The sequence below is a fragment of the Chiloscyllium plagiosum genome, unplaced genomic scaffold (genome assembly GCF_037043375.1).
Source record: "Chiloscyllium plagiosum isolate Xiang-an unplaced genomic scaffold, Cpla_swu_hap1 HiC_scaffold_37, whole genome shotgun sequence".
Lineage (NCBI taxonomy): Eukaryota > Metazoa > Chordata > Chondrichthyes > Orectolobiformes > Hemiscylliidae > Chiloscyllium > Chiloscyllium plagiosum.
The window spans coordinates 8462827-8480818 of NW_028270175.1; the positions used below are offsets into that span (position 1 = coordinate 8462827).

General features: G+C 43.0%; 1 protein-coding gene across 5 annotated transcripts in view; it reads left to right on the top strand.

Moving 5' to 3' along the window:
• Positions 1–17992, top strand: part of eno1a (enolase 1a, (alpha)) — an 88945-nt gene that overhangs the window by 36145 nt on the left and 34808 nt on the right. For 3 of the 5 annotated variants that reach the window (XM_087980294.1, XM_087980295.1, XM_087980296.1), the window contains exon 4: positions 5853–5911. The exons of 1 other annotated variant lie outside the window; for it this stretch is intronic. In XM_087980294.1, coding sequence (XP_087836420.1) covers positions 5853–5911 — 59 coding nt within the window. Of the gene's footprint in view, positions 1–5852; positions 5912–6153; positions 6213–17992 lie in introns of all 5 variants that reach the window. One more of the 5 variants, XM_087980298.1, reaches the window with a different exon arrangement.

The window sequence follows — 17992 nt, forward strand, 5'->3', positions numbered from 1 at the left end:
TTCATCAGGGAGCTAATAACTTGTGATAAGGACATGCCCTGCTCAGGTTTTGATGCTATTAGTAATGGTGAGTAATTTAATTGACTTTCTGTTCTTTGACAGTACCACTTATAGTTGGCAGCTTCTGCTTGCAGTTTTAATGCAGGGGATCAGCAGAAATTTATCCCTTGTGTGCTATGTGCAGCCTTGAGGTAAATGCTGTTCCAAAGCAGTTTGTGTATCTAGGGTGACGTTAGAATGATTTGTACCGTGCACTTGTAATGTTTGCACAACCTGAATCTTGATGTTTAAAAAAGCAAACTTCTGCTGGCATTCCTGTTGGGTGCTAATGGCAGTGAATTTATTATTGTCTGGTTGTGTGTTTATGGTGTTTGCCGTCTTAGTATTCCACTGGCATGGCTTTCTTTGCTGTCAGTGGAATGTTAATATTGTATCAACAACCTGCCAAAGTTTAATTAGATTGCTAGTCTGCTGAAGATGCAAGGCTGCGGTTGTACATTGCTTAAACACTCTGAGCTCCAAAAATAGAAGTTTGTCTTTATACGTCGTAAAACAAGATGCTCCTCTGCATAACCTGGCAGGGATTTGCTCTCAACCGATGGCAGAAATTTTGCAACAGCTTGTTAAAGCTTAGACAAATGGGTAAGGAGTGTTCTAAACTATAGAGAGAGGTTTAGAGAGGGGACTCCAATGATTGGGGTAAAGAAAAGCTGGTGAACGAGGTGAACCACACAAAGCCAGAGTTGGACAGATGTAGAATTCTCGCAGGTTTGCAAGGCTAGAGAAGGGTAGAGGTGAGAAAGGATCTTCTGTCAGAGACTGATGCTGATTGTGGATCTCTTATTCTGTTCCAGGTAAATTGCTAATTTATTACAAACTAGCAACCAAGCCTGGCACATTCCTGAAGCTATTGACCAAACGAACAACAATTCCATTTTGATTCAATCTTCACATTTCAGCACTGTGCATAATTCATGTGGGGTGGCATGGTGGCTCAGTGGTTAGCACTGCTGCCTGGGACCTGGATTCGATTCCAGCCTCGGGCGACTGTCTGTGTGGAGTTTGTACATTCTCCCCATGTCCGCGTGGGTTTCCTCCGGGTGCTCCGGTTTCCTCCCACTGTCCAAAGATGTGCAGGTCAGGTGAATTGGCCATGCTAAATTGCCCATAGTGTTCAGGGACGTGTAGGTTGGGCGCATTAGTCAGGGGTAAAATGAAGACTGGAGGGGTGGGGGACTGGGTCTGGGTGGGTAGCTCTTCGGAGGGTCGGTGTGGACTTGTTGGGCCGAAGGGCCTGTTTCCACACTGTAGGGATTCTATGTGTAAATCATTTCACATGTATTTGAAATGCAGAAGGTTGGCTTATATAAGCAACTTAAGTTGGGATCACTCTTCATAGGCAACGCTATTTGATCATGCCCTACATGACTGATAAAGGCTGGGAGGTGATGGCCGAGAAGTATTCTCGTAGGTTTGTTAATCCAGAGATCCAAGTAATGTTCTGGGGCAGGGTTTGAATCCCACCAATGGTGGAATTTGAATGTCTTAAAAAATTGGAATTGTCTAATGATGGCCATGAAACCATTGTTGATTGTTTGGGAAAATCCCATCTGGTTCACTAATGTCCTTTTGGGAAGTAAGATGCTATCCTTACCTGGTCCGGACTACATGTAACTCCAGATCCATAGCAACATGGTTGACTCTTAACTGCCCCTGAGATGGGCAATAAATGTTGGCCCAGCAAGCAATGCCCTCATCTCATGAATGAATTTAAAAAATGCAAATACTTTAATCGATAATTCTCATTAGATTTTATGCCTGAATCTTTTTCTTCTTAATTCATAATATCCCTACAGTCGGGGAGCAGACCATTCAGCCCACACTGACCCACCAAAGGCCAACCCACCTAGTCCCCAGTATTTCCCATGGCTAACCCATTTCACCTTAGGCTATGGGCAATTTAGCATGGTCGATCCACCTCACCTGCACATCTTTGCACTGTGGGAGGAAATCCACGCAGACACGGGGAGAATATGCAAACTCCACACAGACAGTCAGCCAAAGCTGGAATCAAACCCGGGTCCCTGTGAGGCAGCAATGCTAACCACTGAGCTACCATCTGGGTGATGTGATTGTCACAGGCAAGGCCAGCGTTTGTTGCTCATCCCTATCTGCCCTTAAACTGAATGGCTTGCTAGTCAACCACTTTGGTGTGGGTCTGGAGATCAGCAGGTTTCCTTTGCTAAAGAACACTAGTGAACCAGATGATTTTTTTTTACAACAATTAATGGTAATTTCATGGTTACCATTACTTTGACCAGCACAGTTGTTCAATTTTGTTACTTTAATTTGAATTCCATCCATTGCTATGGCTCTGGATTACTAGGCCAGGACATTACCAATACACCATCCTCTCGCTTTAATCTTTCCCAACACAAAGCTGCTATCCATGATCTGGCTTTTGAAGGGTCTTTGAGCTTGTGGGACAAATGAAAATCTATGAAATAACAGCACTGAAGGTTCCATCTGATGCATTTTCCATACAATAGTAGATAACAGGAGCAGGTGTAGGCCATTCAGCCCCTCAAACCTGCTCCACCATTTAATATGATTATGGCTGATTCTCTATCTCAATGCTATGTTCAAGCTTTCTACCCAAGTTCTTTGAGGTCTTTAAGAACAAAACATTTTTCAATCTCTTTCTTGAAGATACTCAGTGACCCAGCCTCGACAACCTTGTGTGGTAGTGAATTCCACAGGTTGACCACCCACTGTGAAGAAATGTTTCCTCATCTCAGCCCTAAATGGCCCACTCCATATCCTGAGTCTGTGAACCCTGGTTCTAGATAACCCAACCAAGGGAAACATCCTACCTAAATCCATTTGGCCCAGCCCTGTTAGATGTTTATACATTTAGAGTCATAGGGTCATATATCACAGAAACAGACTCTCTGGTCCAACTTGTCCACGCTGACCCAATTTCCTGAACTAAAGTAGCGCATTTGCCTGTGTTTGGCCCATATCCCTCTAAATCTTTCCTAGTCACATACCTGTCCAAATGTCTCTTAAATATTGTAACTGTACCTGCATCTACCATTTCCACTTATGAACTTGTGAAAAAGTTGCCCCTCAGATCCCTCTTAAGTCTTTCCCCTCTCCTTAAAATTATGCCTCGAGTTTTGAATTCCCCTACCCTGGGGAAAGCACCTTTGGTATTCACCTTATCTTTCCCCCTCATGATTTTATGAACCTCTATAAGATCACACCTCAACCTACTCTGCAAGGAAAAAGGTCCCAGCCTATCCAGCCTCTCTTGATAACTCAAACACTCCCATTCCCAGTAACATCCTGGGAAATCTTTAACCCCCTCATCCTTCTAAACTAGTGAATACAGGCCCAAGCCCAGATAACACCAATCCCTTAATACAACAGTCCTGCCATCCCCCAGTGAACACTCTTTCAATGGCAAGTGTATTCCCTCTTAGGCAGAGAGACCAAAACTGCACACAATACTCCAGATAGTCCAATTTTCCATATCATCAGATATCCTGTTTTATCACTTAACTGCACAGAAATGCTGACACAGTTTGTGTTTTCTTTACCTATTCAGCCTATTCTGAGGACTGAGAAGATCTGCTCTGGTGAAGAGTCATCTAGACTCTGTTATGGACCAGGCCAGATTCCCTCAGAACATTTCAAGAAAGTAGCGCAGACCCTAACTTGGCTAGTTATTTTAAGCAGGTGTAAAGTGGATATTCCAGGAGAGATACAGTTGGCCCAACCAACCACTTAGCTTTAAACAAAACAGAATTTATCTGCAAGATTACAAAATGAAACACATAAGACAACTATAGAGAATAACTTAACCTATCCGAAAACCCAACATATTATCCCAATTTAATGATGCTGTTCCAAATACTTGCAACAATCCCAATAAACATCCCTTGGCAAAAAAGGGAAAATCAAGCACAGGTTTTTACCGGAGAGGTGTCAGAGAGAGAGAGATGTTCAGCATGAACCTGCTTCTTTGAGTACAACAGCTGGGAGCTGGCTCTGTGCAAACTGGGTCAATGTCGCATACTTGACTGACTGCTTTCAGTGAACAGCCATACCGCTAAAACCAAACCAAACCAAAGAAAAGCTGACCTGGGAGAACTTGCCACTCCTCTTTCATTCATTGCACAAGTGTTTTTTTTAAACTTAAAAGCTTCCTCAAGTAGATGAACCCCAGACATTTCAGAGCTTGTCTTTACAACCAAGGACACCCTAACCTTGTTCAACAGCTTGAAACATCAGCTTGCTGACTCTCCATGGATGTTGTTTGATCCACTGTGACTTCCTGCATTTTATTTTGTTTTCATCACATGAGGTGAGTCTTGGTTATAGTGTACATGGAAGCCAAGCTGAACTTGTATAAGTTGCTTGTATGCTGTCTTTGCTTTTACGTAGCGCTTAATTTTCCCCACAATATATGAGGAAATGAAAGTGGGAAGGCTTTGAAGTTTGTAGGTCATGGACGAAAGTCTTTCTTGGCTTGCAATATGAGTGAAGCGAGAAGGTTGCCAGGGCTGTAGAAGATACACTTATTACCTTGTCCTCACGGATCTGGTCAATGTGATCCAGACCAGGTACAACATCAACCCAGTGTTATTGTAAAGTCAATGTGCAATGCCAATTATGTGCCTAGGAAGTGAATTAAATGCTACCCCCCCTCCCCTCCTTGACTTCTAACATCACCTTGGGTCATGCCCAAGGCAATACTGTGAGCTTTTTCAGTCTCCATACCAACTGTTCACTGATTTACATGGCACTGTTGGATCAAATTGTTGAGTCTTCCTCACGGCTCATTCTGCTTCTATTTGCTTTTGAAGATTTCCATGTAAAATCTTTCTTTTTCTGATTCATATCAAATCTGCTAGAGCAGGTGAGAGGACTTGGGAGTCAATACTTAATTTCATTAGTTTTACATGCTCCAGTTTAGAAACAAAATGGTTTTCTTGATGTTACCAAGTAAACACTTCGTAATTGCAATGTTTGATTCTGGACTTGCACTTTCTTTCTAAAGTGAGTATCTGGCATTGTGTCTCCGCAATCATAACCACACCCTTTTAGCACTTTTTAAGAGCTTATGTTTCCAGAGTGCTTTAACATAATAACCAGTTTGTCATTACCTCTCTGGGCAAAGGATATAACACTCATTTTATAGTATTGGTTCTTTCTGTATCGCAAATAAGACAGATTAAGTGTCTCCACAGCAAAACCGTGTCATGACTTTGATTTCCATGGTATCTTTTTGCAGTTGTAACTATCTGCCTACACTGGGATGGTTCCTGGGAAGGAATTGACACTCACACCACTTCTGAGCAACAGTATAAATATGCTTGCTATACTTTCATCTGCTTTGCAGTCTAACAAATTGGATTCAGCAAACAGTCATTTCATTAAATTGGAAGCAGTTCTTCATTAGCGACATATCACAATGAGTCTTAAGTTGGATTTGTAGTGATTGGAATGAGGTCAGCCAGGTGGACCTTTTAGAATGAGTTCCCTGACTGGGGCTGTTAACCTGATCCAATCAGGGAGCCCTGGCTGACAGATATAAACCAAAGTGACAGGGGTTCAGCTCACTCAAGGAGCAGGCTCTATGATACCTGGGTCAGTGTCACGTACGATGCATCTGCAAATAAAGGGTGACTTGATGATGGGATACTGGCCTCCATGGAGTTACTTCAGGACACAGTCGATTATGTTGGCTCTTTTGTCCAGTGTCGCCTTGACCTCACCCTTGTATGGATCAGTTTTCCTTTCCAGTGTTTTCTGTTCAACTGAACCTCCTTTTTTACTTTTGCCAGGTGTCTCGCGAGCTGTTAAATATATTAACCAGTTCCTTGGACCTGCTCTATGTAGCCAGGTAATCGGTGCATCTGTGGTGACGTTAACTGAGCAAGCATGTGTTTTGCCAACTAATACTTGATACAGGCATCTGTAGATTTATCTTTGTTTCCTTATCCAAATATGACCCCAGTTTATGTGTGGATCATTTTGAGTAAAATGACAGATTTGAAATCTGTGTGGTAGCAATTCAAGCAGATGGTCGACTAATGCCTGTAATGCATGTGGCCGAACAATGACTAATTTGCTTGTTTATTCCAGGAGTTACAAAAGCTGTTGATAACATCAATACATTAATAGCACCTGAGCTGATTAAGCAGGTAGGTTTTATGTTGTCCTACCTGCTCTGTTGAATGTTCTTGTGCTTTTACTCACAATTGATCAGAGATATCTAGTTCTATCAATTAGATTCAGGTTGTGTCTAAAATCCTGATTGTTATGGAAGTGGTTCCACGTTATGGCAATTTTGACCTCATTGGTGCAGTAAGTTAGAATGGGCAGCAACAAAACTGACACTAAGTCATCTTGTCTCTGACCTCCTTTCAAAATTACAAAATCACAAGTGTTAAAATTATCTGAGAGTCTTGCAAAACGGTGAAACCCTTCCGAATAGCACTGCAGGTATCCCAAAGGATTGTAGCAGTTTCAGAAGGCAGCTTACTACCATCTTCTCCAGGGCAGTTGGGGATAGAGAATAAACGTTGGCCTTAGCAGCAATGTCCACATCCTGTGAACAAATTTTAAAAGAAGTACTGTAAGCTGTCAGCTGCGTCCATCAAGGAAGGGTCAGTAATATGTCTCATTGATGGTGGAGTTCAACCTCTTTGTAGGCAGATTTAATGGATGGCTGCTTCAACCTATGTTTTGCTTTAGCCCAACCATTTACTTAATGCAACCGAGCCAGAGGCAAGGGGCTGATTTGGACTTGCATTGAATAGAACAGAATAGAATCCCAACTATGTGGAAGCAGGCCATCTGGCCCATCAAGTGCACACTGACCCTCTGAAGAGCATCCCACCCAGAGCCACTCCCCTTACCTAATCCCCATATTTCCCATGGCTAATCCACCTCGCCTAATGCACAACCCTGGACATTACAGGGCAACTTAGCATGGCCAACCCACCTAACCTGCACAGCTTTGGACTGTGGGAGGAAACTCAAGCAGACACTGGGAGAACGTGTAAACTCCACATAGACAGTCACCTGAGGCTGGGATTGAACCTAGGCCCTTGGCGCTGTGAGGCCGCAGTGCCAACCACTGAGCCACCCTGCTACCCAGTTGCCAGATAGACGTGAGCAAAGGTCTACAGCTTATACTACTCTATTAAAAATTTGTTCATGAGATGTGGACATTGCTGGTAAAGCCAGTGTTTATTCTCTATCCCCCACCCCCACCCCCACCCCCACCCTCCTCTCATTTATCTCTCCACCCTGCAGGCACTCTGCCTCTATTCCTGATGAAGGGCTTTTGCCCGAAACATCGATTTTCCTGCTCCTCAGATGCTGCCTGAACTGCTGTGCTTTTCCAGCACCACTCTAATCTAGAATCTGGTTTCCAGCATCTGCAGTCCTTGTTTTCACCTTTATTCTCTATCCCTAATTGCCTTGGATAAGATGGTGGTGAGCTGCTTTCTAAACTGCTGCAGTTCTTTGAGTTACCAGAGGTATTACTAATCCCATTACACTGGATGGCTGGCCTTCAATCCTGATGCTCACTCTTAAAGTGAATGGAACGTTACTATGATTCTAAGTTTACTTTTACCCAGTTCAACCATGGCAGTGGTAGTTTAGAATACTTAGAGATTAAAACCATGGTGAGATATGTATTTAATAGTGTCATTTAATCACATTTGATAACAGCAATATGATTTTTTTTTGAAGACTTGCTCTTGCTCCACATATTTGACTATCATTTCGAAAACATTTGATAATGACCTGGTTAATATAGCTAAACTGCAGAAGCTCAACTTGACTTCTGCCAGACACAAAATAGCAACATTTAAAATGGTGAATGATCATTCTTTGGAAACCTACTATTACAGGAAATTTGAATTCAAGCACAAATGCCAGAATTATCCAGTAGGTCTGCAGTATCTGAAAACATAAAAAAAAATTGCATTGAACTTAAAAGGAATTTGCTTTTGATGAAAGACCACTTTTCTCTAAGGTTGTTGGATGTGTTGCCAACATTGTCAGATTTTGATTTTTACCAAAACATCAATGGAATCCATGCCAGAATGTGATAGCACCTTGAGTTCCCAAAAGTATTCAAATACCTTTTATCCTCAATCTCTGTTCAACATCAGTGTGGAGAAATGACTCTTAAGTATACCAGCATTTCAAGGTTTACATGAATAATGCACAGAGGGACTAGATCGGCTTTTCAGAACAAATGCAGTAAAATGATTTATAATCCTTTCCTTTTTCCCATTGGACATTGTAAATGCAGCAGAAAGAGTGTAGATTTAAAAGCCGTGTAATTTTAAAAAAAATCTATTTTCCCTATTACTTGAGAAGACATGTACATTGCCTCCTTTATGCAAGCAACCTCTGGAGGGTTAATGCCTCACCAAGTGAGCATGCTTGAATTCATCTACAGCCAATGTTGGTTAATAAACAGGATAAATTGCTGAGCACAGCGTGCTAGGTTAGAATAGATGGACTAAAACTCTGGCCCCCAACCCTGTCCCAGCCCATTGTCCAATACTAGCTATTTTAACATCTGTCAAATGTAGAAATTAAATTTAAAATGTACCTCTCAAATTTTAAATTTAGTGTTAATTTTGTTCTCTGTGCACCTTCTCTGTGGCCATAACATTGTATTGTTCACTCTGTTCTATTACCCTAATGCATTTTGTATGGTATGATCTGCCTGTACTACATGCAAAACAAGACTTTTCACTGTACCTGGGTGTATGTAACAAAAATAAATCAAATCAAATCAAAATGTATCCAGTATTGTAGTGAAAAATGTTCATTTCAACCAGCAGAAAACTGGAACGTCTTAAAGTCCTTGTAGAAATTCAATTTTTGCCGATTTTTGAAGGTCCCAGAGACAGAGATATATTTTGCCTATTGCCTAAATGGTCTAGATGGGTGTAAGCACATTCTTGCTGCTGGATACCAAAGGATACTGTGTCAGAATTCATTTAAGTAGATTGAACACTTTTTGGAATATCTTTTCCAAATCAGCTATTGCTAAAGTTTTTTTTGTAAAAAATTTTCGACATGGCTTCCCATTAAAACTGTATGTTTCTGTCCACATTAAGTTGACACTACACTTCTGGGCTCTTTGTTTTCTTAATCATTGACAAGCTGTTTGAACTTTGATTTGGATATAGGTTTCTCAGGCTGTTCTTTCATGGTCTATTTGTATTTTTATATTTTAACTTCTGGCATGATAACTTGGCTGTTACCAGGTAACATGACTTATTTTTGTAATTGCTCCGAGTGACCCATTGTTGGTTTAATTGTCTTTGAATTGAAATAGCACTCCCTCTTTCTGCATTCATATTATTGTTTAATATTAAAAAGAAACATTAACCCAACAAAGCTAAGCTTGCAAAAACATGCATGGCAAACTTCAAAAGTTGCTTTTGGAAAACTAAGTCTAAGATTTTGGACACAATATAAGTTTAGTAACTTCCTGTAAAATTGAAACTAGGATATCCAAGAATTGGGGATGGGAACCAAAGAGCAGAAAAGATTTGAATTTTGCATTAGTTATAAAGTCATAGAGCCGTACAGCACGGAAACAGACCCTTTGGTCCAGCTTGTCCAAAGTGACCAGATATCCTAAATTAATATATTCCCATTTGACAGCATTAGACCCATATCCCTCTAAACTCTTCCTATTAATGTACAATCCAAATGCCTTTTAAATGTTGTAATTCTATCACCGTTCCTCTGGCAGCTCATTCCAAACTCTGCATGAGAAGTTGCCCCTCAGGTCTTTCCCCTCTCACCTTAAACCTTTGCCCTCTAGTTTTGGACTCCTCCACCCTAGGAAAAAGACCTTGGCTATTCACCTTATCTATGCCCCTCATGATTTTATAAACCTTTATAAGGTCACCCCCCCCCCCAGCCTTCGACACTCCAGGGAATACAGCCCCCGCCTATTCAGCTTCTCCCTATAGCTCAAACCCTCCAACTCCAGCAACATGCTTATAAATGTTTACTGTACCCTTTCCAGTTTCACAATAGCCTTCCTATAGCGTAGTGACCAGATTAAACACAAAAGTGGCCTAGCTAATGTCCTGTACAGCTGCAACATTACCTGCCAATTCCTACATTCAATGCACTGATCAGTAAAGGCAAGTGTGCCAAATGCTTTCTTCATTATCCACTCTACTTGTGACTTCAAGGAAATGTGAACCTGCACCCCAAGGTCTCTTTGTTCAGCGACACTCCCTGGGACCTTACCAATAAGTGTATAAGTCCTGCTGAGTTGATTCATTTCCCTCCTGTAAGGCATTTCACTTGCTTGCTTTACTTGCATTCACTTTGGTACAATAGAAGTTGACAAATGTCAAGGTAACTCCTGTTATTTTTTAATTCATGGGATGAGGGCATCGCTGGCTTGGTCAGTATTTATTGCAATAATGAGCCAGAGGTCAGTTAAAAGTCAACCACATTACTGTAAGTCTGGAGTCACATGGAGGTCAGACCAGGTCATGATGGCAGTGTTCTTCCCTGAAGGATATTTTTTTTTCTGATAATCAGGCAATGGATTCACAGTCATTATTAGATTCTTAGTTCCAGATTTTTATTGAATACAAATTCCACCATCTGTTGTGGCAGGATTCAAGCCCAGATCCCCAGGATATTACCTGCGCCTCAGGATTAACAAGCCAGCAATAATGCCACCAGGCCATTGCTCCCACTATGCTACCCCTTCGCTGTTAACTTAGCTACAAGAATAGTTTGCTGCCATGCGTTGAGCAACTTTGCCATTTTGCACTGATATTGGTTCCAATTCTGTGATTTAAAAATTGGTGAAAGTAATACTCAAAAGACATTGTAAAGGACAATTTAAAATAGCAGATGTAGGATCTGAAAATGGATCATATTTTTCAATGGATTACCACCATTGGACATCATATAAAATGATGGTTGCAGCCATTGAGAGTCATAGAGTTATACAGCAGGGAAACAGACCCTTCAGTCCAACCAATCCATGCTGACCATAATCCCAAACTAAACTAGTCCCACCTGCCTGCGCTTGGACCCATATCCCTCCAAACCTTCTCTATTCATGTACTTACCTAACTCTGTTTTAAATGTTGTAACTATACCCACATCCACCACTTCCTCTGGAAGTTCATTCCATATACAAACTGCTCTCTGTGTAAAAACAAAATTGTGCCCTTGTGTCTTTTTAAAATCTTTCTCCTCTCATTTTGAAAATATGCCCTAGTCTTGAAATCCCCCTCCAGTGAAAAAAGTCCCAGTCTATCTAGCATCTCCTTATAACACAAACCTTCCATTCCTGGTAACATCCTGGTAAATCTTTTTCTGAACCTTCTCCAGCTTAGTAATACCCTTCCTATAACAGGGTAACCAGAATTGAAAATAGTAATCTAGAAGAGGCCTCAACATAACATCCCAAATCCTATACTCATACATCTGAGCAATGAAGGCAAGCATGCTAAACACCCTATTGTTCTTAATCACCCTGTTGATATCATAGAATCCCTACAGTTTGGAAACAGGCCCTTTGGCCCAACAAGAAAGGGTAAGAGAGGTAAGCAGCTAGAGCAGGAGTCTTTTGCGGATATACCCCCTACATTGGAAAATGTAGGGGGTGATGGATTCTCAGGGGAACGTAGCACAAACAGCCAAGTTTCCGGTATTGAGACTGGCTCTAATGCAACGAGGGGTACGTCGGCTTCCAAGAGATCAATTGTGTTCGGGGATTCTGTAGTCAGAGGTACAGACAGACGTTTCTGTGGCCAGCAGAGAAAAAGCAGAATGGTGTGTTGTTTCCCTGGTGCCAGGATCAAGGATGTCTTAGAGAGGGTGCAGAATGTTCTCACGGGGGAGAGGGGCCAGCAGGAGGTCATTGTCCACATTGGAACCAACGACATTGGAAGGGAAAAGGTTGAGACTCTGAAGGGAGATTACAGAGAGTTAGGTAGAAATTTAAAAAGGAGGTCCTCAAGGGTAATAATATCTAGATTACACCCAGTGCTACGAGCTAGTGAGGGCAGGAGTAGGAGGATAGAGCAGATGAATGTATGGCTGAGGAGCTGGTGTATGGGATCATTGGAACCTCTTTTGGGGTAGAAGTGACCTGTACGAGAAGGACGGATTGCACCTGAATTGGAAGGGGACTAATATACTGGCAGGAAAATTTGCTAGAACTGCTTGGGAGGATTTAAACTAGTAAGGTGGGGGGGTGGGACCCAGGGAGATAGTGAGGAAAGAGATCGATCTGAGACGGTACAGCTGAGAACAGAAGTGAGTCAAACAGCTAGGGCAGGCAGGGACAAGGTAGGACTAATGAATTAAATTGAATTTATTTCAATGCAAGGGGCCTAACAGGGAAGGCAGATGAACTCGGCATGGTTAGGAACATGGGACTGGGATATCATAGCAATTACAGAAACATGGCTCAGGGATGGGCAGGACTGGCAGCTGAATGTTCCAGGATACAACTGCTACAGAAAGGATAGAAAGGGAGGCAAAAGAGGAGGGGGAGTGGCATTTTTGATAAGGGATAGCATTACAGCTGTGCTAAGGGAGGATATTCCCGGAAATACATCCAGGGAATTTATTTGGGTGGAACTGAGAAATAAGAAAGGGATGATCACCTTATTGGGATTGTATTATAGACCCCCCCAATAGTCAGAGGGAAATTGAGAAACAAACTTGTAAGGAGATCTCCGCTATCTGTAAGAATAATAGGGTGGTTATGGTAGGGGATTTTAACTTTCCAAACATCGACTGGACTGCCTTAGTGTTAAAGGTTTAGATGGAAAGGAATTTCTTAAGTGTGTACAAGACAATTTTCTGATTCAGTATGTGGATGTACCTACTAGAGAAGGTGCAAAACTTGACCTACTCTTGAGAAATAAGGCAGGGCAGGTGACTGAGGTGTCAGTGGGGGAGCACTTTGGGGCCAGCGACAATAATTCTATTTGTTTTAAAATAGTGATGGAAAAGGATAGACCAAATCTAAAAGTTGAAGTTCTAAATTGGAGAAAGGCCAATTTTGACAGTATTAGGCAAGAACTTTCAAAAGCTGATTGGAGGCAGATGTTTGCAGGTAAAGGGACGGCTGGAAAATGGGAAGCCTTCAGAAATGAGATAACAAGAATCCAGAGAAAGTATATTCTTGTCAGGGTGAAAGGGAGGGCTGGTAGGTATACGGAATGCTGGATGACTAAAGAAATTGAGGGTTTGGTTAAGAAAAAGAAGGAAGCATATGTCAGGTATCGACAGGATAGATCGAGTGAATCCTGAGAGTATAAAAAAAGTAGGAGTATACTTAAGAGGGAAATCAGGAGGGCAAAACGGGGACATGAGATTGCTTTGACAAATAGAATTAAGGAGAATACAAAGGGGTTTTACAAATATAATAAGGACAAAAGGGTAACTGGGGAGAGAATAGGGCCCCTCAAAGAACAGCAAGTTGGTCTTTGTGTGAAGCCACAGAAAATGGGAGAGATACAAAATGAATATTTTGCATCAGTATTTACTGTGGAAAAGGATATGGAAGATATAGACTGTAGGGAAATAGATGGTGACATCTTGCAAAATGTCCAGATTACAGAGGAGGAAGTGCTGGATGTCTTGAAACAGTTAAAGGTGGATAAATCCCCAGGACCTGATCAGGTGTACCCGAGAACTCTGTGGGAAGCTAGAGAAGTGATTGGTGGGCCTCTTGCTGAGATATTTGTATTATCGATAGTCACAAGTAAAGTGCCAGAAGACACGAGGTTGGCAAACGTGGTGCCACTGTTTAAGAAGGGTGGTAAGGACAAGCCAGGGAACTATAGACCAATGAGCCTGACCTTGGTGGTGGGCAAGTTGTTGGAGGGAATTCTGAGGGACAGGATGTACATGTATTTGGAAAGGCAAGGACTAATTAGGGATAGGCAACATGGCTTTGTGCGTGGGAAATCATGTCTCACAAACTTGATTGAGTTTTTTGATGAAGTAACAAAGAAGATTGATGAGGGCAGAGCAGTAGATGTGATCTATATGGACTTCAGTAAGGCGTTTGACAAGGTTCCCCATGGGAGACTGATTAGCAAGGTTAGATCTCATGGAATACAGGGAGAACAAGCCATTTGGATACAGAACTGGCTCAAAGGTAGAAGACAGAGGGTGGTGGTGGAGGGTTGCTTTTCAGACTGGAGGCCTGCGACCAGTGGAGTGCCACAAGGATCGGTGCTGGGTCCTCTACTTTTTGTCATTTACATAAATGATTTGGATGCGAGCATAAGAGGTATAGTTAGTAAGTTTGCAGATGACACCAAAATTGGAGGTGTAGTGGACAGCGAAGAGGGTTACCTCAGATTACAACAGGATCTCGACCAGATGGGCCAGTGGGCTGAGAAGTGGCAGATGGAGTTTAATTCAGATAAATGTGAGGTGCTGCATTTTGGAAAAGCAAATCTTAGCAGGACTTATACACTTGATGGTAAAGTCCTAGGGAGTGTTGCTGAACAAAGAGACCTTGGAGTGCAGGTTCATAGCTCCTTGAAAGTGGAGCTGCAGGTAGATAGGTTAGTGAAGGCAGCGTTTGGTATGCTTTCCTTTATTGGTCAGAGTATTGAGTACAGGAGTTGGGAGGTCATGTTGCAGCTGTACAGGACATTGGTTAGGCCACTGTTGGAATATTGCGTGCAATTCTGGTCTCCTTCCTATCAGAAAGATGTTGTGAAACTTGAAAGGGTTCAGAAAAGATTTACAACGATGTTGCCAGGGTTGGAGGATCTGAGCTACAGGGAGAGGCTGAACAGGCTGGGGCTGTTTTCCCTGGAGCGTCGGAGGCTGAGGGGTGACCTTATAGAGGTTTACAAAATGATGAGGGACATGGATAGGATAAATAGGCAAAATCTTTTCCCTGGGTTGGGGGAGTCCAGAAGTAGAGGGCATAGGTTTAGTGTGAGAGGGGAAAGATATAAAAGAGACCTAAGGGGCAACTTTTTCACGCAGAGGGTGGTACATGTATGGAATGAGCTGCCAGAGGATGTGGTGGAGGCTGGTACAATTGCAACATTCAAGAGGCATTTGGATGGGTATATGAATAGGAAGCGTTTGGAGGGATATGGGCCGGGTGCTGGCAGGTGGGACTAGATTGGGTTGGGATATCTGGTCGGCATGGACGAGTTGGACTGAAGGGTCTGTTTCCATGCTGTACATCTCTGTGAAGAACAACTCACTCACACCCATCCTACTATCCTATTTTTACTAATGCACCTAACCTACACATCCCTGAACAATATGGGTCAATATAAGCATGGCCAATTCACCTGGCCTGCACATCTTTTGTGATTGTGGGAGGAAGCCGGAGCACCCGGAGGAAACCCACACAGACACGGGGCGAACGTGCAAACTCCACACAGTCACCTGAGACTGGAATCGAACCTGGGTCCCTGGCGCTGTGAGGCAGCAGTGCTAACCACTGAGCCACCATGCCTGCCTCTCTGTTCTACAATGCTGGCTTTCCTGAAATACAGTTAGATTACTTCTGCTATTCCTCACCTTTCCCAGATATCCATGAATATTTCTTTCCTTCATCAATTTCATATTGGGAATTATGTTGGGAACATATCGAATATGTTTCCACAACCCAGGGAACATATCGAATATGTTTCCAAATTCTAACTGCTCATTTGTGTTTTTTTAAAGAAACTTTCCTCATATCTCCACATGTCTAACTTGCTCTCTTATTACTATTGGAGTGCTGTGATGCATCTTAATGTGCACGTGATTTTAAAACAATTAACCTCCCAGTCGAAAAGTTGGTTGCTAATCATTAAAATAAGAATGATGTGCATGATTCCCATGAATATTATTTTAGTATTCACAGTAGTGTGATGCTGCTACTTTTTATGGTTACAAAGTTTTTTTCACTTGTTTTTGCTCTCGATTTATTATGTTACCAGCACTGTGCATTCTTGAGCATTTTATCCATTTGTATTATAGTCTGTAATATGCAACAGTTCATCTGAAATATGTATTCCTGTGGTTTTAGTTTATTGCTTGAATGAAGCAAGATCTTAATACAGTATCTAATACTGCATGGGTCCAAACCTCAGCCTTTTGATGTTATGCTGGTAAATACTGGATTAATGGATGAGGCAAAGATGAGGAACAAATGAGAAGTGATGGCAGTTGTGTAATCCACAATGAGCAGTGGGTATTAAGTTATGCATTCTGGTTGTAACTAAGGCAGTAGTTATTGTCATGGAATTATACCGATCCTATGATTTCACATCAAAGCAGGTATCTAAGCAATAAACTTACTGTCAATGTGAAGCATTTTCTCTTCTCGCCGATGCAAACATGCTTTTGCTTTCTAGGCGATAACCTGCATTCCGACAAGTATGGAGTGGGATGATTTTACCCCCACCAGAGGGTGTGAGGAGACGTGTAAAATATGACAGGGTAGCAAGCCCATCAATTCTAATCCACCTCTGACCCATTCCCTATAACACAGCGGATGGGTGAGCACTAACCTTTGCTGCCTGCCTGCCACTTTGAGAAAATCGGTGGACAATGAAGCTTATCACTGAGTCTATCGACTGTATGTCACACTGCCCATAACACAAAACAGTTGGGCGGGGGGGGGAAGTGAGCAGATGTGAGAAGCCCACTTTGGGAATTAAAATTGTTTATTTTGCAAAGGCAAGAAGAAAGACATTTGATAAGGTTCCCCACAATAGGGTATTACACAAAATAGTAAAAACAATGACTGCAGATGCTGGAAACCAGATTCTGGATTAGTGGTGCTGGAAGAGCACAGCAGTTCAGGCAGCATCTAAGGACGGGCAAAATCGACGTTTCGGGCAAAAGCCCTTCATCAGGAATAAAGGCAGAGAGCCTGAAGGGTGGAGAGATAAACTAGAGGAGGGTGGGGGTGGGGAGAAAGTAGCATAGAGTACAATAGGCGAGTGGGGGAGGGGATGAAGGTGATAGGTCAGGGAGGAGGGTGGAGTGGATAGATGGAAAAGAAGATAGGCAGGTAGCACAAGTCATGGGGACAGTGCTGAGCTGGAAGTTTGGAACTAGGGTGAGGTGGGGGAAGGGGAAATGAGGAAACTGTTGAAGTCCACATTGATGCCCTGGGGTTGAAGTGTTCCGAGGCGGAAGATGAGGCGTTCTTCGTCCAGGCGTCTGGTGGTGAGGGAGCGGCGGTGAAGGAGGCCCTGGACCTGTCCTCGGCAGAGTGGGAGGGGGAGTTGAAATGTTGGGCCCCCACAGGGCGGTGTGGTTGTTTGGTGCGTGTGTCCCGGAGATGTTCCCTAAAGTGCTCTGCTAGGAGGCGCCCAGTCTCCCCAATGTAGAGGAGACCGCATCGGGAGCAACGGATACAATAAATGATATTAGTGGATGTGCAGGTAAAACTTTGATTGATGTGGAAGGCTCCTTTAGGGCCTTGGATGGAGGTGAGGGAGGAAGTGTGGGCGCAGATTTTGCAATTCCTGCAGTGGCAGGGGAAAGTGCCAGGATGGGAGGGTGGGTTGTAGGGGGGCGTGGACCTGACCAGGTAGTCACAGAGGGAACGGTCTTTGCGGAAGGTGGAAAGGGGTGGGGAGGGAAATATATCCCTGGTGGTGGGGTCTGTTTGGAGGTGGCGGAAATGTCGGCGGATGATTTGATTTATGCAAAGGTTGGTGGGGTGGAAGGTGAGCACCAGGGGCGTTCTGTCCTTGTTACGGTTGGAGGGGTGGGGTCTGAGGGTGGAGGTGCGGGATGTGGAAGAGATGCGTTGGAGGGCATCTTTAACCACGTGGGAAGGGAAATTGCGGTCTCTAAAAAAAGCCATCAGGTATGTCCTGTGGTGGAACGGGTCCTCCTGGGAGCAGATATGGCGGAGGCGGAGGAATTGGGAATACGGGAAGGCATTTTTGCAAGAGGTAGGGTG